The sequence below is a fragment of the Aotus nancymaae genome, unplaced genomic scaffold, assembly GCF_030222135.1.
Source record: "Aotus nancymaae isolate 86718 unplaced genomic scaffold, 86718_ANA_hifiasm-v0.15.2.pri h1tg000007l, whole genome shotgun sequence".
Classification (NCBI taxonomy): domain Eukaryota; kingdom Metazoa; phylum Chordata; class Mammalia; order Primates; family Aotidae; genus Aotus; species Aotus nancymaae.
Window position 1 is genome coordinate 60632782 of NW_026988418.1, and position 26775 is coordinate 60659556.

General features: G+C 37.8%; 1 protein-coding gene across 4 annotated transcripts in view; it reads left to right on the forward strand.

The window, feature by feature from the left end:
- The window catches only part of DENND2C (DENN domain containing 2C), a 74958-nt gene that overhangs the window by 27123 nt on the left and 21060 nt on the right, over positions 1 to 26775 (forward strand). For 2 of the 4 annotated variants that reach the window (XM_021672713.2, XM_021672715.2), the window contains exons 2-8: positions 7995 to 9004; positions 10826 to 10962; positions 11380 to 11492; positions 12399 to 12569; positions 16137 to 16233; positions 22105 to 22149; positions 24348 to 24535. In XM_021672713.2, the coding sequence (XP_021528388.2) occupies positions 8199 to 9004; positions 10826 to 10962; positions 11380 to 11492; positions 12399 to 12569; positions 16137 to 16233; positions 22105 to 22149; positions 24348 to 24535 (1557 nt within the window). In that variant the 5' untranslated portion in view covers positions 7995 to 8198. Of the gene's footprint in view, positions 1 to 7761; positions 9005 to 10825; positions 10963 to 11379; positions 11493 to 12398; positions 12570 to 16136; positions 16234 to 22104; positions 22150 to 24347; positions 24536 to 26775 lie in introns of those variants that run through there. The other 2 variants (XM_021672714.2, XM_064372672.1) reach the window with 2 other exon arrangements.

Below are 26775 nucleotides of genomic sequence, written 5' to 3' on the forward strand. Positions count from 1 at the left end.
CTTTGGACTATTGGAAAAGTCGTTTCTCTTCATTTTTCACGTGCAAAATATGGCATGGAGAGATTAATATCTGTATGGTTGAGGGGAGGATTGTAATGCTTGTTCAAGTACTTTGCACATTGTAGGCACAAAATAAATATTAGTTCTTTTCCTCTGTGTATATACTATGTTACTTTTTTCTTTTTTCAATAGAATTTTTTTTGAAGGAGTCATCTTTCCCAGAAATTTAAACTTTAACCTTATCTCTTTTCTGAAATAAGCCATCCTTATGATACCAATAATGGTTCTATTTCCTTTTTGCTATGTTCCTTTTAGTAGCTGAGTCGTTGGAATCCTCTTGGCACTATTTTCTTCAGATAAACAGTTATCCTGGCGCTGAATCTGAAACTGGTATTATATGCATACATATATATATATACACACATATATATGTATGTATGTATATATATGTACACACAAAAAATATGTATACATATACATATATAAGCAAATCAAACCATAAACAAATATACAAAAAGGATACTATATGATGACTAAGTGGGATTTACACCAGAATGCAAGGTTGCTTTAACATTAAAAGTCCCCATATTTGTGATATAAAGAAAACTATGTGATTATCTTAATAGATGCAGAAAAAGCATTTGAAAAAAATTTACACTTTCAGAAATAGAAGATAATTTCCACAATCTGATAAAGTATCTATAAATAACAAACCCACTGCGGATATTATAATGAGTGATAAAAGACTAAATACGTTTTCCTTAAGAATGGGAAAAAGGCAAGGATGTGTCCTCTTACCACTTTTATTCAACATTGTAAAAGAAGACAAAGGCCAGGTGCGGTGGCTCATGCCTGTAATCCTAACACTTTGGGAGGCCAAGGAGGGCAGAAGGTTTGAGCTCAGGAGTTTGAGACCAGCATGGGCAAATGGTGAATCCAGTCTCTACGCAAAATACAAAAATTAGCCAGGCATGATGGTGCGCACCTGTAGTTTCAGCTACTCAGGAGAATCGGGGGGGACTGCTTAAGTCTGGGAGATTGAGGCTGCAGTGAGCAGATCTTGCCACTCCAGCCTGGGTGGCAGAATGAAACCCTGTCTCAAACAACAACTACAACAAAAACATAATGAATAAAGCAAGAAAAACTATGTAAAATGCGTAGAAACTGTAAAAGAAGTAAAGCTGCTCTTTTTTTCTGCAAACAACATGATTGTAAATGTAGAAATTCCTGAGAAATTTATATTACAAGGTAAAAGAATTCATAAGATAATTTAGCAAGGCCAGAATACATGATCAGTGTACAAGAATTAATTGTGCTTCTACAGACTAAGAATAAACAATTGGAAAATGAAATTTAAAATAACATGTACAACAGCATAAAAGCATCACATATTGGCCAGGCATGGTGGCTCATGCCTGTAATCCCAGCACTTTGGGAGGTCAAGGCAGGCAGATCACTTGAGGTCAGGAGTTTGAGACCAGCCTGGGCAACATGGTGAAATCCCATCTTTATTTAAAAAAAAAAAAAAAATAGGAAAAAACTTAGCTGGATGTGGTGGTGCACGCTTGTAGTCCCAGCTACTCAGGAGGCTGAGGCACAAGAATCCCTTGAACCTGGGAGGTGTTCAAGGGATTCAAGAAAGAAAAGAAAAAGAAATACTTAGTGATTCAAGATGTGTACACTGAAAACCACAAGTTAATGCAGAGAAAAAAAGAATAACTACATAGAAAGATATTATACATTAATGTACTGGAATATTCCATTTTTTTTTTGAGACAGGGTGTTGCTCTGTCACCCAGGGTGGAGTGCAGTGGTGTAATCTCAGCTCAATGCAGCCTCTACCTCCGGGTTCAAGTAATTCTTGTGCTTCAGTCTCCCAAGACTGCAGGTGTGTGCCACCATACCCAGCTAATTTTTATATTTTTAAAAGAGACTAAAATGAGGTTTCACCATGTTGCCCATTGAACTCCTAGCCTCAAGTGATACGCCTCCCTTGGCCTCCCAAAGTGCTAGGATTACAGGCGTGAGCCACTGGGCCTGGGTAGGAATATTCAATTTTGTTACAATAAAAAATTATCTCTAAATTGATCTATAGATTCAACATAATCCCAATCAGAATCATAGCAGGCATTGCTGTAGAAATTGACAAGTCGATTTTCAAATTTATAAGGAAAGGCAAAGAATCTAGAATAGCCTAAATAATTTTCAAAAAGAAGAATAAAGCTGATGGGCATATACTACCTGATTTTAAGACTTATAAAACTGCAGTAATCACAACAATGTATATTAATTGACAGGGTAGACGAAAGGATCAGCAGAAGATCAGAGTCCAGAAATGACCCCACATTTATATAGTCAATTGATTTCCACAAAGCTGGGGGAAGAATAACCTTCTCAATAAATGGCATTGAAACAAATAGGTAACTATGTGGAAAAAAATGAACCTCAACCTTTACTCATAACATTTACAAAATTTAAGTTTTTAACCTAACTGCTAAGAGCTAAAACCACAAACTTTCTAGAAGAAAAAAACTTCGTGACTTTGAGGAAGAAAAAGATGTCTTAGAACAAAAAATACATTAACCATAAAGAGAAAGAATTAATACACTGGACTTCATTAAAATTAAAACCTGCTCACTTAAGACACTGGCTTAAAAATGAAATGGAGCTTGGTGCAGTGGCTCATGCCTGTAATCCCAGCACTTTGGGGTGGCCCAGGTGGGAGGATTGCTTCAGCCCAGGAATCTGATACCAGCCCTGGCCACCTCCACCTCCTGAGTACAAGCAATTCTCCTACCTCAGCCTCCCAAGTAGCTGGGATTATAGGCATGTTCCACCAGGCTTGGCTAATTGTTGTATTTTTAGTAGAGATAGGGTTTCGCCATGTTGGCCAGACTGGTCTGGAACTCCTGACCTCAGGTAATTTACCCACCTTGGCCTCCCAAAGTGCTGGGATCACAGGCATGAGCCACCACACTTGGCCTAGATTATAGACATTTTACATGTTACATTGCTGAGTGTCTGGATTTAGTTGTCTTCATGTAACAATTATTGAATTTTGTTTTTGTGGGCACATGAATTTCATATGAATCAACTTAATCCTTGTTAGGGTGGCTCTAAGATAGCCTTTATGCTGGGGTTAATTTCGTCCTACTGGTAAACCATGATCTACTAAATTACCTGGGTGTTCAATGAGGGTGCTCCGCCATTGTTGGACTTTGAATGTTTCCCAGAGCTGGGTGAACCCTGGGTTAGCTTAAAAATCTCCCTTAGTTTTTCTTTCCTCCCAAGTTGTTTGTTGTCCAGCCTCACGTAGTGTTACCCTATGCATTAGCAGCTTAGTATTCAGCCAAAGAGTCAAGGGGACTCTATGTAGGTTTCTGAAGATTTTTCTCTTTGTTGCTCTCTTTTCTGATACTGTGCCCCAAAAATTCCATTTGCCTCAGCCTCTCCATATTCCAATCTCGTTATCCTCAACTCAGCAAGGTTGCCTTGTCTGTTTGGGTTCCCCCTCCTGACCCTACTTTCTGGAGTCTCCAGGGAGAAAGCTGGGCCATCATCATAGGACCTGCCTCATTTTTCTCAAGTTTTCTTTCAGAGATCACAATCCTAAGCTGTCTGTTATCCAGTATCTGAAAGCATTTACTTTATCTATTTTATACATATGTATATATATTTTATAAATTTTTTCAGTTTTATAGTTATCCGTGTGGGAAAAGCAAGCCTAATTCAGCTACTCCATCACGGCCAAAAGTGAAGTTTCCTTTCACCAGTTTTCTTTTTAATTGAGGTAAAATTCACATAACACAAAATAAACCATTTTAAAGTGTACCCCTTCATCAGTTTGTAAATCAGCTTTTAGAATGTTCCAAATTCTTTCAAGTTATTTTTCGAGATACTTATATATAATCAAATAAAATATTTTAAAAGATTTGGAGTGAGAAACTTGCCCTATCCAAGACTTGAATTAGTAAAATAGAGCATCACTCATTCAGGTAGGCTTGCATATGAAAATAAAAAAAAAAAAAGAAAAATAGAGCATCAGTATTCTCTTTCCCAAAGAGAATTTAATTTACTGGAGTGAATTCAGATTGGTTTCTTTTAATATGTTAAAAACACAGAATTCTATATATAGTAGGTTATGTTATAAATTCTATTTTAAGCTGATAAACTACAGTTGATATATTTCTTGGATGAAAATAAATACACAGAAAAGCAATAACAATAAAAACAAAGGGACATGATTAAGAGTTACTCCACGTATGCTGTTTGATTATGCTTCTAAAAATCATGCTTGGCCGGGCACGGTGGCTCACGCCTATAATGCTAGCACTTTAGGATGCCGAGGCGGGAGGATCACCCAAAGTCAGGAGTTCGAGACTAGGCTGGCCAACATGGTGAAACCCAGTCTCTACTAAAAATATAAAAAGTTAACTGGGCATGGTGGCAGGCGCCTGTAATCCCAGCTACCCAGGAGGAGAATCGCTTAAACCTGGGAGGCAGAGGTTGCAGTGAGCTGAGGTTTCGCCACTGCCCTCCAGCTTGGGTAACAAGAGCGAAACTTCATCTCAAAAAAGAAAAAAACTCATGCTTGAGTTTTTATGTTTATACTTCTATTGTTCACATGAGGAACCGAATTACTGCTGCTGTTTCTTTAGTTGAGATTGTCCATTGTGGTTATGTTTGCTTTACCTTCTCTTTTTGTGAGTCCTGCCTGACTTCAGTAGTTTTTAATAGCTGGAAAAGTCTCTGACTCATTTTGTGTTACTAAAAGAAAAAACAAAGTGTTTGTGTGTGTGTGTGAGAGATGGTTTCACTCTTGTTGCCCAGTCTGGAGTACAATGGCACGATCTCAGCTCACTGCAACCTCTGCCTCCTGGGTTCAAGCGATTCTCTTTTCTTAGCCTCCCAAGTAGCTCGGATTACAGGCATGTGCCACCGCACCCGGCTAATTTTTTTTTTATTTAATAGAGACAGGGTTTCACCATGTTAGTCAGGCTAGTCGTGAACTCTTGACCTCAGGTGATCCACCCACCTTGGCCTTCCAAAGTGCTGGGATTACAGGTGTGTACCACCACGTCCAGACAGTGATTTTTTAAATTGTTGAAACTGTTAGATTTTCTCAACCTCTGTTTCTGTTAGAACTGTTAAAGCAAACTTGAGAAAGCAATTTCTAGGACAAGTATGCAAGTAAGTTGGGTTTAGGAAGTTTTCAAAAGATGAATCTTGGGAGAGATCTAGGATTTGAAAATTGGGCCAGCACTTAGGAGTTAGGTTGTCTACCAGTAGTGGAGGTTAAGGCAAGAAACTGGGAAGATGAAGAATGGGATGGATAAGATCTCGCAGGCTAGAAGAGCCATGGGAGAGGAGGCACTGAGGAACAAGGTGGCTCAGAATATAGTTAGGTTAAAGGGACAAATGTGAGGTTTGTATAGTAAAACAATTGAGATGAGCAATTCTTATTTTTGGATGAGACAAAAATCACAACCTGTATGTAAGAACAGGCAAGCCACATTATAAAGGGTATAAGTTAATGTGGCAAAAATTGAAACTGAAGTCAGCTCTAAGACAGATTTTCTGTGTTATCAGTATAGTCATAGATCTAGTTAAAATTCATTGAAGTGTTTTTATCTTTGAAATAGTTCATTTTTTGATAGCTATAATGTATTAAAGCATACATTTAGGAGAAAGTAAATAATTTTTTAGTAGTGTCTTATGCTGCTGTGCTGCTCTGTTCAACTGAAACACCATCAGTACACATCATTTATATTTGTATGTATAGTCCATAGATTTAGCCATTTGTTGCCAGTCATTTGCCTTTTACCTTTTTTTCTTTTTTGAGTTGGGGTCTCACTCCATCACCCAGGCTAGATTGCAATGCTGTGATCATAACTCACTGCAGCCTCCAACATCTGGGCTTAAGCAGTCCTTCTGCCTTAGCCTCCCAACCTGTAGCTGGACTACAGGTACAGGCCACCTTGCACAGCTAATTTTATTTATTTATTTATTTTGTAGAGCTGAAATCTCACTATATTGCCTAGGCTGGTCTCAAACTCCTGGCCTCAAGTGATGCTCCTGCCTCAACATCCCAAAGTCCTGGGATGACAAGTATGAGCTACCATACCCAGCCATGTTGCCAGTAATTTTCAAGTTAAAATTTTTTTTAGCCCTGTCAATTTTCATCTTTTTTTCCTCAATTTGAGCCATTCACATTTAAAACACATTAACCAGGGAAGAATAAAGAATGGGTTAACAAGGATCACCAGAAACCTCTAGGAACCTCCTAGGAGCCAGAGAAAAAAGTCCTGTCTTGTCTATAGTGAAGAAAACCCGAGTCTCAAGGACACCCTAAAATCCCAGGAATTTGCTATAAATATCAGAAGTAAGAAAAGAATTTTCAGTTTTAATATTCAATAGTAGCCAATTAGATCTTTAAATTGTATGCATTAGTGTCTTTTGTCAAGAGTTCTGTGCAACAGTTTTGATATTTTTGGCTTTGGGTATTTTTTTTTCATCCACATGAGCTTAATTTCTTAAAAGTTTTTGGAATTATTATTATTATTATTATTTTACGTCAGACTGTCACCAAAGTTTATTTGCTGGCAAAGCTGGTTTCCCCACAAATTTGTAGGTAGGAATGGTTTAAATGAAAGTTGATGGAAGTCTTAGCAGTTGCTCTGCCAAGAATAACATTTGTGTGTGCTTTATGTATGTATAAGTTTTCGTCAGCTGTACTGACAGAGCGGGGCTTAGATGTTTTCCTGCCTGTTAATCAACGCCACACAGACAAAGCTCAAGGAAGGATGATCCCTGCCTCAGGAAGTTTTGAATCAGTTGCTATTTATAACAAGTATACAGTAGAACTTGAGATCAGATCTTTACTCAGTTAGTAGGAAACATTTTCTGCTGAATTTTCACATATGAGGAAACAGTTTATGGGCCTGAGTAAAGCCTCTGTGTGAAAGGAAAGAATATGACAGCGACTGTATTTGTGTTGATTTGGGTCAAGGGCGTGGTAACAGAGATGTGGGAAGTCCAGTCATCAGTGACAAAATAGGTTATTACATTTTAAAGCAACTGATGGTTAATGGGAACCTTGAGTTGTCTTTAGTGTGTATGGAATCCCGTGTTACTAATAGTAAAGTTGAAATAGACTATGTGATGGATTGATATTGTCAATCAACATTGGACAGAGGAGGAAGTTGGCTATCAGTGTGTTTCCACGTTAACTGGGTCTTGATGTAGACATATAAATTTTGGGGGGATTTTGAGATATAATTCTATGTGTATATATATACACACACATATATTTATGCTCCTTATAATATTGCATTACTCTTTGTTTCATTAAGAGAAGGTTTCATAAAGAATTAATTTATGGCCAGGTGTGGTGGCTCATGCCTGTAATCCCAGCACTTTGGGAGGCCAAAGGGGTGGATTGCTTGAACTCAGGAAGTTCAAGACCAGCCTGGTCAACATGGAGAAACTCCGTCTCTACCAAAAATACAAAAACTTAGCCGGGTGTGGTGGCATGTACCTGTAGTCACACCTACTCAGGAGGCTGAGGTGGAAGAATCACTTGAACCTGGTAGGCAGAGGCTGCAGTGAGCCAAGACTGCCACCACTGCATGCCAGCCTGAGTGACAGATCGAGACCGTCTCAAAAAAAAAAAGAATTAATTTATTACAAAATAATATTGTATAGTACTATGTATAATCTCTTAAAAAAACTCATTCTACCTAACTTTAGGAAATCAAATATGGCAGAACATTAAAGCTGACAATTTGAAAAAATATCACAAATAATGATTTGGTAGTATTATCTCACCATCTTAGGAGTCCCTTTATGTAGTTGAATTGCTTAATAGATGACAGGTACATTTTTACATATGCAGTGTATATGAATTATGTAAGGGTAGGTGGGCAATGTTTTAGTGGAGTTTTAAATTAGGAAATTATAAAGTGTGTTAACATATTTTTGTGTCATTTTAATAGGATTATTCAAGATAAGATTGTAGCAATTTTCAACAAGGATCACAGATCAAAATTGTTCTTTTTAAAAAGAGATTTACAAGTTAAACATGAAGGGAAAATACTGGAATCATTTGGATTCTGACAGGATAAAGAATACAATATTTCACAGGTACTTGTAATGGCAACTTTGTAAGATTCATCACTTGTCATTCACCAGTTGGGAACATGGATGTTGGTTTCTCTCGTACTGCTGTTCAGACACTGTCAAGAAGCCACTGCAAAAACATCAAACAAAAAATTTCTCAATGGGAAGGAAGGGCTAATGGTATATCTAATCCAGAAAAGTGGTATCCAAAGGACTTTGGAGTGAGATATAACTGTCACCAAGAGATCCTTCCTAAGAAAAATCCTGTTGCTGAGAAAAAGAGCAAAAACTTGGATGTAACCAGCTGTGAGAATGTGGGTCTAGATATAAATGAAGATACCAAAAGCCATGATCAAAGTGATAATGATAGTAAGAGATATGAATATGATGATACACGCTTCTTTAAAAATGAATCAGAATCCAACTGGGTATGTTCTCGGGTCAAAGAAATTGAAAGCTGTAAAGAAGATGTCTTGGATTCAGAGACTTCATTACCTCCAGGAAACTTCTATACCTCACAAATACTGTGGAAGAAAATAGAAGCACTTCCCCCAGATAAACTCTTAAATTTGGCTTTAGAACATTGTGACTCTTCAGAAAAAGAACTGAACTTCAGAGTTCTGGATAGTTCATATGGAATAACCAAGAGCTTAGAAAATATTTATTCTGAACCTGAGGGGCAAGAATGTGGACCTTCTATAAATCCTTTGCCCAAACCTCGTAGGACGTTCAGATATTTATCCGAATCTGGTGTTACGCCACATAAAGAAAGAAACTGTGACAAAAAATACTGTGAAAATAATTCTTGTGCACAATCTTCTTTGGCCTCTTCTCAGGAATCTGAACCAAAGAAATATGGTGGAAAAATCAGAGGAAGATCTAAAAGGTATGTTTTTATCCTACAGATAATGATTTGTAGGTATTTTCCTTATGGGATTATTGAGCTGCTTTTTCCTTTTCAAACCAGTTTCCATTTCCCAGCTTAGGTGATAGCCCTGATTTGAACATACAGGTGTTGATTAATGTGGAAGGAAAATAAGAAGAGAAAGAAGTAGAAATGTAGTAATGTCTAAGATAATCTATTGACATTAGAGCATCAGAACACCCTCCATATTATTAATATATCTTTAAGAATCTGGGCCAGCACCAGTGTGGTAGCTCACTCTTGTAATCCCAGAACTTTGGGAGGCTGAGGCTGGCAGTTCACTTGAGGTCAGGAGTTCAAGACCAGCCTGCCCAACATGGTGAAACCCCATCTCTACTAAAAATGCAAAATTAGCCAGGCATGGTGGTGTGTGCCTATAGTTTAAGTTACTAGGAGGCTGAGGCAGAAGAATTGCTTGAACCTGGGAGGCAGAGCTTATAGTGAGCTGAGACTGTGCCACTGCACTCCAGCCTGGGTGACAGAGCAAGACTCAGACTCAATTGAAAAAAAAAAAAAAAGAGTCTGTAGGAGCTGGATGTGGTAACTCAATCCCAGCACTTTCAGAGGCCAAGGCAGGAGGATCACTTGAGGCCAGGAGTTCAATACCAGCCAAACATCAGACAGGGCAACATAGTGAGACCCTGTCTCAAAAAAGAAAAAAAAAAAGTTAGCTAGGTGTGGTAATGTGCGCCTGTTCGTCCTGTCTACTTGAAGTATCACTTGAGCCCAGGAGATCAAGGCTACAGTGAGCCGTGATCACTTCACTGCACTCCAGCCTGGGCAACAGAATGAGACCCTGCCTCTAAAATTAAATTAAATCGAAACTTAATTCAAGAAAATCTGTAAGGAAGCAGTTACATTCTTCCACTTCATTTAGGGCATGCTGGCCTCAGCCCCACTTTTCCTTACGGAGTGAACTTAATAAAGGAACCCAATGAAGAATATGAATCTGATTGGCTACAAGCATCCAGTTTTCTCATGGTGTATATAAGGCATCAGCCTACTTCATTATTCTTAGATCTCTGATAAAACACCTTTGTAATTTTGCACACAAGTTCTGTACTTATTTCTGTCTCCCATACCAATTTAAAGAAGATTAGAGTTTTCTATAATCCTAGCACTTTGGGAGGCCAAGGCAGGCAGATCACCTGACATCAGGAGTTCAAGACCACCCTGGCTAACATGGTGAAAACTCGTCTCTACTGAAAATAAAAAAATTAACCGGGCATGGTGGCACGCTCCTATAATCTCAACTAGTTGGGAGGTTGAGATTTGAGAATCACTTGAAGCTGGGAGGCACAGGTTTCAATGAGCCAAAATTGTGCCACTGCATTCTAGCCTGGGTGACAGACTGAGATTCCATCTCAAAAACTAATAATAATAAAACAGGCCAGGTGCAGTGGCTCACACCTGTAATCCCAATACTTTGGAAGACTGAGGCAGGCGGATCCTGAGGTCAAGATCGAGATCATCCTGGTCAACATGGTGAAACCCTGTCTCTACTAAATACAAAACTTAGCTGGGTGTGGTGGCGTGCACCTGTAGTCCCAGCTACTTGGGAGGCTGAGGAAGGAGAATTGCTTGATCCTGGGAGGCAGAGGTTGCAGTGAGCCGAGATCATGCCACTGCACTCCAGCCTGCTGACAGAGTGAGACTCTATTTCAAAAATAAATAAATAAAATAAAAAACAAATAATCAAATAAATAAATAAATAAAAATTTTAAAAAAATAAAGATTGGCGTTTTGAAAGATATAACCTTAAAATATATCTCCTTTCTTAAGGAAATCATTTGAATTTGAGGATATTCAGCACTTTCGAAATCGGAACTCACAGACGATTCATGAAGAACTTGGAAGAAATTCTGGGTCAGCACTTTATTACACACAGTCTGAGGACAATATTTATGAAGATATCATATGTAAGTGTTGACAACTTTGCAATTAAATTTAGTGATTATGTATTTGGTGAAACTCTTAATTGTAGGATGGTATTTTCTTCTGCAATCAAGCATATATTGCTCTAGGTTTTTCTTTTTAGTGTGGAAACCTTTGGTGTATAAATTATTTTATTCTCTAATGAATTTTACAGCTAATGTGATAGACAGCTCAGCTCATAAATATATGTTTGTAATATAATATTTTGAGAATTCTTTTAGCTCTCTCTGAAACATAAATGGTTTTATAAGCTTAAAATTCTATTGCTCTGGAGACCTGCATCCCTACAGCAATGTAGAATAAGAAAGCTGAACATAGTTTTTTCTGTCTTTTGTTAGCTGTGGTTATCTTTGCATTTAATTATGTCATGTAAACATTTTTTCAAAAAATTGTTTTTTAAGATCCCACCAAAGAAAATCCATATGAAGCTATTCCAGTGCAGCCTTTACCTGTGTGGAAATCCCCTTCAGCATGGAGGCTACCACCCCCTAAAAGTGCTTTCAAAGCACCCAAGGTATAACCAGATAATTAATTAAAGAAAGCATTAATTCATGGTATCTACAAAAAGATTAAGGTGATTTAACTGGGGCCAGAACTAAGAGGCATTGAAATGTAAGTTTTAATGTTGGTGGTGGTTTTTTTGATTTTTGTTTTGTTTTTTGGGACAGCATACAGCTGCTGCTTCTTTGTTGTTGTTGTCGTTGTTGTTTTAACACTTCAAAAATAATTGAATATATATGACTTTAGACAGTCATGAACTTTTCAGTTCACTACAGTTCCCACCTCTCCCTATTAGTCTACATCAACCTATGGCCATTAAATTACCCACCTAGTCCCTGAAAGCATGTGAGATGCCTAGAAGTAAAGGTTCCCTTGAGTTCATGAAAACTGTGAGCCATTGTTTTCTGGGAATTCGATCACTTTGTAATGGAACTTTGGATTAGAAACCTGAGAAACTTCTTTACAAATGGTGAGAAATAAATTATGTTATCTTCATTTGAAATGATTTTAAATGAAAGATAGGATAAATATGTTTCTGGGATAGCTTTGACAGGCATTAACTAGATGATGCTGGCCAGGTACGGTGGCTCACACCTGTAATCCCAGAACTTTGGGAAGCTGAGGTGGGAGGATTGCTTGAGCCCAGGAATTGGAGACCAGCCTGGGCAACCTGGTAAAACCCTATCTCTACAAAAAATATGTATATATAACTTAGCCAGATGTGTTGACACACGCCTGTAGTTCCAGCTGCTCAAGGGGCTTAGGTGGGAGGATCACTTGAGCTCGAGGTCAAGGCTGCAGTGAGCTGTGATCGTGCCACTGCATTCCAGCCTGGGCGGCGAACGAGACCCCATCTCAAACAAACAAACAACAGCAACAAAACTAGGTGATCTTACCAGTACATCTTCTTCTGTTTTAGCTCCCTCCCAAACCTCAATTTTTTCACCGGAAGACTATGGAAGTAAAGAACTCACAAGCTTATTTGCGGTCAAAGCTCACAAAAGATACTACTTTGCCGGTCACTTTAACTGAATGGAAGCTTTTCCGAGCTGGAGAAGTTGCAAACAGAAAAAGGAAAAATCTTCCAAGGGTAAAGATTCCAGTGCTTTCATTCTTTGACTCTTACTTCAGCATTTCCATGAATGAGAATAAGTAAACTTTAGACTGAAATGAATAGATCAGGTTAGAACTGATCTACTAGGATTAGAAGACTTGGAAGGCAGTGTTACAATTTAAATTTTTGCTTTTGCTAGAAAAGTGCATGAATGGCTTTTGCCAGAGTTTCTTTATGGATTTGTAAAATTCATTTAGATGGAGGACTTCACTTCATTTACCTTAGCTCTTAATACAGTCGCCTGTCTATTTCAAGGAAGCACCAGAATCTTATATAAAAGGGTGTTCTCTTAGGATGGCTTCAGTGTTGTTCTGATTCACTCATTCATATAATTGCCAAAGTGAGTTCAGTTTTGTGCTTGAGTTTACAGATTTTCAGTAATGAAAAAGTATATGCCATTTATTTGGGGCAAAATTTTCCACAGAGAAAAAACAAATATAACTATTACTTGGGAATAGAAATTGTGTACTATTACTTGAGAATAGAAAGTCTGTACATCATCTCTGCTAGAAACACTGCAACCAAAATGAAGAAATTGAGATTACTTGCAGACAGACATACTTCTCTCTCTCTCTCTTTTTTTTTTTCCTCATTTATTTACTTATTTTGTAGAGACAGTCTAATTATATTGCCCAGGCTGGTCCTGAATCCTGGCCTCAAGCGATCCTCTTGCCTTGGCATCCCAGAGTTCTGGGATTACAGATGTGAGCCACTGTACCTGACTGACAGGCATTTTCTTTTAGTAGAAACACTTAAGAAATTATATGAAAAAAATTTTAACTTTCTTTGCTGCTTTATTCTTCTGTAATGCAGGGTGTTTTCAGGATTGACAAAATACTATGTAGATGCTCTACTGTAATGAAGAAATCAGATCACTTAAATATTATTCCTTTCTTTAATCCTATCTGAATTAGCTATATGTGTTCATTTAACATGTAATTTTTGTACCTGATTTTAACATCAAACAAAAATCACATCTGTTTCTTGGTTTAGTAACTGTTGATTAGTTCCTTGGGAAATATTCTATTCCACAGTTTAATTCCTCTGATCTGTTTTATGCCCCTTTCTCTTTACTATGTGAAAAGTTAAAGACATAGAGGTTTTTTAAAGCTAAACTGATCTCTCTCAGTGAAAAATAATAATAATAACCGTTTATTTTTCTCTGTATGGTGAGGAATATTTTAAAAACAGAGGTGTAAAGAACTGCCAGGCATCTTGCAGTAACTCTGTCCTCAGGTAGATCATGTTGGCACAACAAAGCAGCCTCCCACGTGGCCCAGAAACAACAAATTGTGTGTTCATAGGGAGAAGAATGCAAACACCTAAAAGGATTGCATTTAAGATGTGGTTCTTATTATGGATTATAGAGTTTAATGAGGCTTTACACTGCTTTCAATTTCATGCCTTAGTATTTTATGTATTATGGATATCAAGTACTTGAAGCTTGTTCTCTATCTGATTATAGGTGATATGCTCTAACTTTTCTTTTTCTAATATTTTTCTGAAGGATTTTAGAGAAGTAAGGATAAAAAAAAAGATTATGAATTCTTAATTGTCAGGCAGGAAGAAGCCATGACAGCATTTCTACCTGTGACCCAACTTGGATTAAATCTTTTTAGGCTGTCCCTTATGCAATCCAAATTTTGGCTTTGGAATATTTTCTGGAACAACATTCCAAAAGAAAGTCAGTTTTCATTTATTTCCCTTTTGATGCCTCCAGCTATCCCTGGAAGGGAAACTACTCCACAGTTTCAACTCACTGATCTAGTCCATATGCCTCTTCCCCACCCTTTCTGTCCTTCCCTGCTGTGGAAGCTATGTGGGATTGCTTGCTAGAGTACATTTACTACTGCCTTTATTGTTTGTGTTATGTGTACAGCACATCCATCATTTCTTAGGAAGAATATTCTACAGTATTTCTTGTAACTAGATGGCTCTTCTTCCTAGCTCATGACGGAAATTTAAATTTATCACTTTATTTCACATATATATATATATACACACATATATTTACAGTCTGGTCGCTTTTTAGAAGTTATCTTTCCTTTATATTTATATATCAAATATGCTTTTGATTCTACTTTTCAAATGCAAATTAATAATTATGCTATTTTGGGTCATTATGTACCCAAAATATATATTTATTCCCAGACATCTTTCCTATAGTCCTTAATACTTTTTAATTTTGGATTCTCTTATTTGTTTTTTATAATGGTAATATTTAAAAATATTGACAATTTTTCACTTGAATTGCAGCGATAAAAATCTTTAAGAGCACAAACTCATCCAAAAATGTGGTAATTATCTTTTTTTTTTTAAAGACGGGGTTTCACCATGTTGGTCAGGCTGGTCTTGAACTCCCAACCTCAGGTGATCCGCCCACCTTGGCCTCCAAAGTGCTTGGATTACAGGCGTGAGCCACCACACCCGGCCAAATGTGGTAATTATCTGTGTATTGAAAGCACATGTTTCTTGCATGTTTTTTTGAGGGGAGTGCAGAGGTTGGCAGGGGATGGTTGTTTGTACTGAACTGATTCACTGCCTGTCGATTGCCAGGATGGCTAGAGAAACAAGGACGAAAGAGAACACAAGAGCATTTTTCTCAACTTTATTGGTTGTTATCATATATAATGTTCCTAACAATTGTAATTCTAGGCATTAAGTATGTTAAACCAGGATTGATAGTTAAGCTTGGAATTTTAAGAAAAAAAAAAAAGTATTCATAGAAAAACTAATCAGTTCCTCCTTTTAAAAGTATCCGTTGGTCAGCTCTGAGTCTTCCCTCTTTTTTTTTTACCACATTCTGTGTGTGTCTTGTGTCTGTCTCTCTCACACACACACATCTCTCCCAGCAGCAAAGAAGAATTTCTAATGCGAACTACTTATGAAATGGAGAGAAGCAATTATATAACAATTTTAAAAGTAAATGGTCTGAATTTTACTTCCTTGAGAAATAGGTTGATGAGTGGAAGAAAAAACATAGTTTTTGTATTTGAGTATATTTGGGTCTCCTATTTTTATGACATATTTCTAAAATAAATTGTAATGTTAGTACTCCCAGTAGCAAAGAGAATATTTCCTTTGACAAAAGCTTTCTAAGTACGTTTCCACTCCTTGCGAAGAATTTCTGGGAGGAGAAATAACTATGCCTCACCCTGCCTTTCAGATAAATGAGTGTTCCACTTCCTACTCCAGGCAAGTGAAAACTTGAGTTAATAGTAAAGGCTTGATCACTATACAGAGTGCAATAGCCACATTTCCTGCATGTTGTAACATGGAGTTTCAGGGAATCCAAAAGCCTGTGCTGGGTTCATCTGATATTCTTTCCCACTTTCCTTCCCCATGTTATGTGGACTTGATATTAGAACAACATATCATCTAATTAAAAATCATCATTTTAAATCCAAAATTCAAAAAGGTAAAGGTTTCTATTTATAAAATAGGTCTTTTCTCTGAATAAGAATCCCTAATAGATTAATGTTATCAAACTGTGAAACTTGTGGGTGTTGGTTTTAATTTGTATTTTTCTGGTCCTTTTTTCAGCTTGTGTTGAAAATAGATGACATATTTGAATCTAAAAGAGGGAAGAAGAGGGTGAAGTTACATTCTTACACTGGAAAGGAAGTACCTCCAACAAAAGGTAAGAATTGTGTTCTGTTCCAGGTTTCCTGTAGCAATTAGGGTATGAGAGGAGAATCACCATATAACTTAATGTTTGATATGTAATAAAATTTTCAGTTTACTTTCCTGTTATCCCACTTAAATATAAACTTCTTTAAGATAAGGGACAGTGGGGGGTAGGGAGTTGGGGAAGGATAACATGGGGAGTAATGCCAGATATAGGTGATGGAGATGGAGGCAGCAAACCACACTGTCATGTATGTACCTATGTAACAATCCTGTGTGTTCTTCACATGAACCCCAGAACCTAAAGTGCAATAAAAAATGTATATATATAAATAAAAAAGATAAGGATTATTTCTCAAATCCATTTTATTTAATTCTGTGCCAAGCAATAACTATTGGATGAATAAATAAATGAAAAAATAATCACAAACCAATGAGACTAATTTTCATAGACAGACTGAATCACTATTTTATAGTCCTACTTTGATTTATAATCATTTATCAGTATAGACTTTTTTTGTTGTATGAAAGCATTAGTCATGTATAAACTGAAGGTATGTGATACTCAACTTGTAGTCATTTAATAAGTTTTATCCTTCAGATGCCTAGATAAAACTTACATTGTTAATTAAGAAATTTTCAGCATTCATAAGAAATCATTAGAACTTTCTTAAAAACTTATGCAAGATTCTTATTCTTAATTTGGTTGCTTGGGGATATGGTTTGGCTGTACTCCCACCCAAATCTCAACTTGAATTGTATCTCCCAGAATTCTCACGTGTTGTGGGAGGGACCCAGTAGGAGGTAATTGAATCATGGGGCCGGTCTTTCCCATGGTATTCTCATGATAGTGAATAAGTCTCACAAGAGCTGATGGGTTTATCAGGGGTTTCCACTTCTGCTTCTGTTTTTCTCTTGCTGCCACCATGTAAGAAGTGCCTTTGGTCACCAGCCATGTGGAACTGTATGTCCAATTAAACCTCTTTTTCTTCCCAGTCTCGGGTATGTCTTTTTTTTTTTTTTTTTTTTTTGAGATGGTGTTTTGCTCTTGTTGCCCAGGCTAGAGTGCAATGGCATGATCTCAGCTCACTGCAACCTCCACCTCCCTGGTTCAAGCGATTCTCCTGCCTCAGCCTCCCAAGTAGCTGGGATTACAAGCACCCACCACCATCCCTGGCTAATTTTTTGTGTGTTTAATAGAGACAGGGTTTTTTTTTTTTAGCAAGTTTTGTTTCTAAGTTCCTTAGTGAGAAGCAGCAGCTAAGTCATAGCAAAGGAGAATATTTTTTCTTTTTGCAGACTTCTAAAGACAGAATTTTCTTTTTTTTCTTTTCTTTTTGATACAGAGTCTCACTGTCACCCAGGCTGGAGTGCAGTGGTGAGATTTCAGCTCATTGCAACCTCCACCTTCCAGGTTTGAGCAATTCTCCTGCCTCATCCTCCTGGGGAGCTGGGATTACAGGCGCATGCCACCACACCCAGCTAATTTTTTGTATTTTAGTTGAGATGGGATTTTACCATGTTGGCCAGGCTGGTCTTGAACTCCTGATCTCAAATGATCCGCCTGCTTCAGCCTTCCAAAGTGCTAGGATTACAGGCATGCGCCACCAAACCCAGCCAGGATTTTCTTAATTACCTTTAAAAATCTATTTTATATTCTAACAACTTACTATCTGAAAATAAAATCTTCTGTGTTATATCTTAAGTCTCTTTCTGACTATGTGCTGATCAAAATCAACTGGTCCCTGTTTTTAATATGAGTTTTCATATTTTGAGAGGCAGTTACTAAAACATTTCAATCTTCTCTGGGGAAGAAATACTTTTGGTCATTTTTGTTTTTTTGGTCATTGTTATTAATAGTAGCTACCATTTGTGGAATGAAGTAATAGTTTCTCTATATATTTTATTTCATGTATAACATATGACAATACTAGGAATTAGGGACTATCATAATTTTACAAACAAACTAAGACAGAGGAGGAAGCATAGATTTGAATCAAGGAGCATGACTCCACAAAGTCTTATCTTTTTCTATCATCAACAGTCAATTTTCTCATAAATCTTGATTTTTAGCAGTTTATCTCTTCTCCATGTATTTCCTTATCTTCAGCAATGGTATTGTCAAAGGTTTTTTTGTGTGTAATTTAAAACTAGATATAGAAAATGAAAACTCGTGCCAGATATTGTGCTGCATCTTTTTCGATGCATTATTATGAATTTTCTAAGTAACTCTATGGCAGATAGTATTTTCATTGTTTTATAGATAAGGAAATAAATTTTAAATTGCAAATTATGTAAATTATCATGACTGGGGCCAGGACAAGTGCTCGCAAAACATTAACATTTTCTCAGATTAACAGCAGTCTATTCATGACTACTCCTCAGGTATCTCTTTTTTTGGTTTTGTTGTTGTTGTTGTTGTTATTGTTGTTTTCTTTCTTTCTTTTTTTTTTAAGACAGTCTGGCTCTGTCTCCAGGCTGATGTGCAGTGGCACGATCTCTGCTCACTGCAATCTCCGTCTTCCGAGTTCAAGAAATTCTCTTGCCTCAGCCTCCTGAGTAGCTGGGACTACAGGTGCATGCCACCACACCCAGCTAATTTTTGTATTTTTTTTAGTAGAGATGGGGTTCACCATGTTGGCCAGGATGGTCTTGATCTCTTGACCTCATGATCTGCCCACTTTGGCCTCCCAAAGTGCTAGAATTACAGATAATGAGCCACTGCGCCTGGCCACTCTTCAGGTATTTCTAAGTAGGTTATTACCAAGCCTTTAATTTATTTGTATGTCTATGCCTTATGAATTAGGAACATTTTAGTAAATTTGGCTCTAAGACAAATTTTTGAAGAACAAAAATATTTTTAAACCGTACTAATGTTGAAAAGAAAAAAAAAAACCCTTCAAGTTCTAGCCAACTTCTGCTGTCCAAAACAAAAGTTAAGAAAAAAGGAGCAGCCTCCACACTGTAGCACTTCACTCATGGCTCAAAGAAAATAAGCATTTACCTTTACCTGCCTCTGTGACCAACTCTTCCACTGCACCAGAGGAATTTCTCTTGTGCCTGAGGATCTCCCAGCTTTATCATCATAGTTCTCAGATTTTCATTTTCCTCCTTAAGCTTTTGTCTGTATATCAACAATGCCTAATACAATAGATAATGATATTCACCTAGTCTGAAGTCCATGCTAGAGTTTACTGAATATATTTCAACCTAAATATTTCTTCAGTTTTTTTTTTTTTTTTTTGAAACAGAGTCTCACTCTGTCACACAGGGTGGGATGCAATGATGTAAACACAGCTCACTGCAGCCTCTGGGTTCAAGCAATCCTCCCACCACAGCCCCCTGAGTAGCTGGGATCACAAGTTCGTGCCCACCACACCCAGCTAATTTTTAATTTTTTGTAAAGGCAAAATTTAACCATATTGCCCAGGCTGTTCTTGAATTCCTGGGCTCAAGCGATCCTTCCTCCTCAGCCTCCCAAAGTGCTGGGATTATAGGCATGAGCCACCACACCTGGCCCTAAATATTTCTTAACTTCCAGTTTTCAGGGTTTCAAAATGACTTATCCACGTTCTTCAATTCTGTCATTATAATTTTGTGTGTTGAAGTCTCATATTAAAAGAGGACAACCTGGTATTTTTTTCGATCCCTGTGGATTCTCAATAGATTTTTCTCTTGGCTCATAATCCCCCTAACCTTCATTCATTGTCTTAGAATATAGGTCCTCAAAACTCATAGATGTGAATATATTAAAGCCAATTAAATGATCTTTTATAAGGGCTTTTCTGGTTATATTGCCTTTCTCTCTTTCTTCTTTCTTTTCTTTCTTTCCAAACACTTCCTAAGTTTCTAAGAGGTACCTGGTGCTAAGATTATAGATAGGACCAGGAGCTCACAATGTTTGTTTCTTCCTCTGAATAGTATTTTATAGTCACACCATACTTTTTGTCATGGTGGTTAATTTTGAGTTATAAAACATATGTAATATGCAATATTTAAATAAGCATTTTTTCTATAACATCTCTTATGGGTCTTTCCCACCTATCTTAAGAATAAGCAGCATTTATTTTAATGTTCTCTTATTCCTTATTATAAAATGAAAAGCCAGAGTTTTCCAAACCTCCTCCTTGCACATCTAGAAAATTTTAAGTGCATGCAAATGCATTTTCTACACAAATACTCTTACACTATTCAGACTTTGTATGCCTTCCTTTTTAAAAAAGCTTAATTAATGTATTTCAGAGCTCTTTCAGTATCAACATATAGAGATCCACATAGATGTACTGTATTTCATTGCATAGATGTAAAATAATTTTATGTAGCTAGTGGCCAGCCATGGCGGCACACACCTGTAATTCCAGCACTTTGGGAGGCTGAGGCGAGTGGATCACTTGAGCCCAGGAGTTTGAGACCAGCCTGGGTAACATGGTGAAACCCTGTCTCTACAAAAAATACAAAAATTAGCTGGATGTGGTGACTCATGCTTGCAATCCCAGCTACTCGGGAGGCTGAGGCAGGAGAATTGTTTGAACCTGGGAGGTGGAGGTTGCAGTGAGCCAAGATCACACCTTACTAAGTCTCTTTGTGTGTGTGTGTGTGTGTGTGTGTGTGTGTGTGTGTGGTTTTTCAAAAATTTAATTATTATACTTTAAGTTCTGGGGACATGTGCAGAACGTGCAGGTTTGTTACATAGGTATACACGTGCCATGGTGGTTTGCCTTTTATGGCAATATCATGGATGAAAATGTATGTCTTGTTTATTGTTTTAATATACACTTATTTCATTATGATTTTGGGCAGTTTTCATGTTTATCAACAATTTATAAATCTTTTTCTATGAATTGCCTGTTCTCACCCTTTCTTCCTTTCTCTGTTGTGCTTTTTCTTCTTGATTTCTAACAGTTCTTTGAATATTAAGAAACTTAGCCTTGTATCTGCAATGTGTTTACAAATGTTTTCCTAGTTTATTGTTCACTTTTTGAATTTAATACTGATTCTTAAATTAAATGCAAGTTTATATAATCAAATTTCACTTATGACTTCTAGGCTTTATTTTTTCTGATACATTTAAAGGTTTTCCCTTTCTTTGCATTTCTATTTTGCTTTAACTTTTCAAACTTAAATCTAGAAATGTTTCATTCATTTATTTATTTTAAAAGCTGCTTTGTGTGTATGTGTGTGCCCATGCATGTGCATGCATGCGTGTGTGTGTGTGTGTGTGTGTGTGTGAATTGTCTGTGTGCCCAGAACTATACAAAACACTCCCCTGTGAAAACAACATAGTCCCTTATGCTCAAAATACTTAAAATCTGATTAGGGAAAGTAAGAATAGTTCAAAGCAGTATGAGTACGATGAGAATTCATAGTAAAAGAAAGATCAATATGGACTAGAAGTAGTTTAGAGACATCATAGAAGAGGTAGACTGGCTGTGACTTAGTAATTTATCTCCTAGTTCCCACATTTTCCTATTATTCTAAATTTTGAGTCTAGTTGGTGTTTAGATTTTTGTTTGGCCCTTGTGGTGTTTACCTTTGATACTTTATTTGCAATGTACAGACAAGTATGTGGATATAGAAATAGAATCCACTCTGAACTAGACTTCTGAAAACTGGTCTGAAATGCAATTAGTTTCTAGAATTGGGGATGAGAGGGGAGCCGAGGAGTGAAATAGGGTATGGGAAGAAAATGTAGTAATTTCCTTGAGCCTCTTACTCTCTTTTAGTAACTACCCTAACCTGATACAACCAAGTGGTTTGGAGAAAGGCTTAGCAGCTTTATTATTCCTTACTCTAAGTCCCCAGGTCTGTGGGTTTACGTTGTTCTCATCCTCATGTACTTCCTACTGTTGGACGATACACATGGAAACTCTTTCTCTTTTTTCAGGTGAAACCAGTGGGAATGAAAGTGATGCTGAGTATCTGCCAAAGAGTGAGTGAGTCAATGGGGCTGCTCCCGTTCTTGTGATGATCATGGTTTAGGTGGAGTGGCACCCACCTTTGTGACTAAGCATAGTTTTCCCCATGTGAAGTTTCATTTTGTAGGTGATTTCCTTATTTTCAGAACCTGTTGAGGTTTGAGGAATTAAACAGTACACTGTCAGATGTTTGACAGCATTAAAAGTCTCCCATGGTGGAGTAAGGCAAAACAGTGTGGTTCTTTCGATGGAATATTCTTAGGGAAGCGGCCCACAGCTGCATGTCCAGACACATATGCAATAGTTTCCCAGCAGCCAAAACAGAGTGTGTGAATCATCCTCTGAGATGAATACTTAGCAGTAAATATCTGATTTTTTATAGTTGCTCAAGTGTAATTATTTAAGTAACTTTGATATCTCTGACATTGAAAAAGGAAACATCTATTTGTTATTCCTAGGCGTTTGTATTCCTGATTATTGTGCTCTTTACTTTCTAGTAGAATATAGAATGCACCGTGCATTTCTGACTACATTTGTCCAAGCACTTCATGGTGCCTTCAGCCTTCATCTAATGATGATGTTATCTAGTTATCACAGCACGTTATCTAGTTCCTATTTAAGTGACTGACATATTAAGGCATGGAAAAAGTAGAAGACATGAATTCTTAAAGCTGAGTACAGGGCAGTTCCAGTTCCAAGTCTGACACCTTAATTTTATGATTAATAATCTTGTGCTCCCTCCACTGGCCTGAATTGCTTCAGGTGTTTGATTCCATAGCTTGACTGAAGGTGAAACTTAATAATCATCAGGTTCAGCCTAGATATGTAAAGATGACTAATTTAATGCTGTTACTACTGAGAAACGGGACCTAGAATTTTCTTGACTTTAACTGAGCCTTTTGGGGTAAGTAAAGCTTTGCCTAGAGCATTGAATGTGGTGGATAATTCTGGAGGGCCACTCCCAGAAGCATTTTTTTTTTTTAATGCACTTAGTATTTTGATCTATAGTATAACTTTTTGGGGACAGAATGCATTATATCAAAAAGAAAGAAAAGACAATTAGAGGTTAAGTCTATCAGTGGCTCAGAATGACACATAAGCAAATTGCTGGGACATACAGACTATCCCTTCTGCAAGTCCACAGTTTCCTTCAGTGGGTACTACTCCAGATTGCTCAAAATTTACAGATAAATGAGAATAGAAGATAAATACTATCCAGTTTTGAGTGGTATTGCTATGAGTGTTTAAATAGTATGCTTCCATAATTTTATTCTTTTGAAAAATAGTCTGCTAATGGTTGTCTTCTTCCACTTCATTTTTTTCTCTTGCATGTAGCACCATTTACTGACACAAGCAGATAGTCATTGTTAGTAATATATGGCAAGGAGGGAAGGGAACTGGACAGTTTCTTCAATGGGAGGATAATTTTTGTTTTAATTTATCAAATTCAACCAGGCATGGTGGCTCACACCTGTAATCCCAGCACTTTGGGAGGCTGAGGTGGGCAGATCACCTGAGGTCAGGAGTTCGAGACCAACCTGACCAACATGGTGAAACTCTATCTCTACTAAAAATACAAAATTAACTCGGCATGGTGGCACATGCCTGTAATCCCAGCTACTAGGGAGGCTGAGGCAGGAGAATCCCTTGAACCTGGGAGGTGAAGATTGCGGTGAGCTGAGATCACGCCATCGCACTCCACCTGGGGCAAAAAGATCGAAACTCCATCTCAAAAAAAAAATAATTATCAAACTCACCCCTTTCTGTACTTACCCTCTGTAGGACTCAATTCTTTCATCATATCTCTGCCCCTGCCATCCTGTTATTTCATGACATTCCCAGCAGTGGCATCTGTTGTTAGTCTAGCACTTTTTCGTGACATTTTCCATGTGTCCTGGTATGGTGCCATGAAAGATGAGATAGCATGGATTATTTGTTGGGACATACATAGTGTATTGGTTGGCACATGGAATGCCAGTCCCATTGCTAGCCAGAAGCAGAGTGAGGCCCCTGTGCACTTGTAAGGGTCTGCACTTATTCCCCCTAGTATGTCATAGCCCTGACAGGTATGTCTCTGTGGCAGATACTGGTCATTCAACATTCATTCAGCAGTGACTGTGTGAAGATTAATCCTGTGTGGGTCATGACCTCTGGGTGCTAGAAGGAAGGTAGGGCTATAGAGGAAAAACATCGCTCCACGATTTCATTACAGATCGCCATAAACGTTTAGCACAACTGCAACAGTCTTCCAAGAGGAATCCTCACTACCAGACTTTGGAGCGGGATCTTATTGAATTACAGGAGCAGCAGCTGTTTGAACTTTTTGTGGTGGTGTCTCTACAGAAGAAACCATCAGGAATAAGCTATATTCCCCAGGTCATACAACAATTCCCTGGCAAGGTGGGTACAAGGAGGCCAAGAGGCATGCATGAATGTTCGTGTGTCTCTGTGTACATTTATTTCCTGTCCTCTTGGTTTTTGTTATCTCACCTGTCTTTTACCAATACTGTACTTGTGGTAGGATCTGGTGGCTTTGATAACGTCTTATGTTAGGTGTGAGCTGCAAACCAGCAAAACAAAGCAAAACAAAACAGGCTCATTTTCCTAGTGAGGTTTTTTTTTTTGTTTTTGTTTTTTTTTTGGCAGAGCCAAATAATCTCAGTAATCTTTAACAAGTTACAAAGTCTGTTTTCTCATCCTTAAGGAGGGGAATAATAAATGTGACAGAATAGGGTAGTGGTTTAGAGCATGGACTCTGTGCCAAAACTCTGCATTTGCTACTTATTAGTTCTGTGACTTTAAGCAGTTACTTTTCTTTTTCTTTCTTTTTTTTTTTTTTTTGAGATGAAGTCTCACTCTGTTGCCCAGGCTGGAGTGCAGTGGTGCAGTCTCGGCTCACTGCAGCCCTGCAACCTCCACCTCCCAGGTTCAAGCCTCCTGAGTAGCTGGGACTTCAGGCATGTGCCACCACGCCCGGCTAATTTTTATATTTTTAGTAGAGACAGAGTTTCACTGTGTTGGCCAGGATGATCTTGAACTCCTGACCTCAAGTGATCCGCCCACCTTGGCTTTCCAAAATGCTGGGATTACAGTTGTGAGCCACCACGTTGTGTCTTGTTGCCTAATTTGTAAAATGGGGGTAATCAAAATAGTATCTACCTCTCTGAGTTGTAGTGAGGATTAATGAGCTAATTTATATAAGGCATTTAGAAAAGTGTCTGGCGTATAGAAAGCTTAATATGATGTTATCCATTATTAGTAAGGATTTAGTGAGATAATGTATGAAAGTGCTTAATGCCATCCCTAGTACATAGTATGCACTCGATAAATGGTGGTAGGTATTAATTTTTGGTAGCCATTATTATTAACAATAGTTTGCTCTACCTTTTTAAATTGTTCCACATTTTCATTTTGCATTATGCTTTCTGAATTTTAAATTATTTATTCATTTAATCAAATATTTTAAAAATACCTATTATTTGCCAGGATTTGATGATGTGAATACTACTGAAAAAGATCTTCTTAGTCTCTACTTCACAGAGCTTAGTAAGCCTGTGAATCAGTTAAGCCCACAGACCTGGTTGGGTTTCTTTTGCTTTGCATAGTGTTAGTGTAAAAGTAACAGCAATAATTTTTGTTGCCAACATTTAACAATCAAATTTCACATACAAATCTGTATTTCTGCTTTTTCCTGAGAAACTGGAAAGACTGCCAACACAGTCTGCATTCCTAAGTGTCAGGAATGGGTTGAAGCTTTATTTTAGGAGCAAGACTTCAGAGCAGGTGACCAGTATAGTTACATAAGGCCCCCACTCAGAAGGGCCCTGTGCGTATAGTTTCATAATCTGCAGTCACCATCTTGAAATGCTAAATAAGTTTATCTTTGAATTTATGTTTTGTAAATGAAGTCTGATAGGAAAATTGAACATGTCCCAAGGTCTTAAAGCCTGAGTTCATGCATAGTGTCACCTGCTGCTGCTCCCCTAGGATGAGTTCTCTTGTCCTGCTCTCCACTGCCTGATTCCCTGGGCCCTAGCAAGTGCCCTTTCCACCTCTACTCAGTGACTACTATCACCTTCTCCCATGGCTGGGCACAAGCTTCGGAAGGGTTAGGATCAGGCCAGCATTGCCCTGCAACATCTCCAGGCAAGGCATGGGGCAGCTTTCCCTGCCCTGGGCTGGTACTGCCACTCATGGGTGACTTTTGTGGGGGTTGCTCAACTGCTGTGGGTTGGAATGGTGGCCCCATAGGAAGGGGAGATGCCTAGCTTAACTTTCCAAACCCCAGTCAAAACACAGAGTCTCAATTCCACAGCTGCCCGGAGAGGAAACCCAGCACCTACTGGGCCACTTGTGCACCAGATTGCAGACTGCAGCACCTGCATGCTTGTGAGAGTCTACACTCATCCTCTAGGATTCTCATGCCTAAGGGAGTGTGACATTAAATAGCAAATAAAAACTCGATTACAGGTAGAGAGGCCACAGAAGAAAAGATGTTTTGTATTTTATATTTAATTTTTTTCTGTTTTTTGAACAAGGGGCTCCACATTTTCATTTTGCACTATGCTTTCTGAATTATGTAGTCTTCCTTAGTAAGGAGCCATCCCTTTAATAGGGACATTTACTCACTTTCCTGCTTG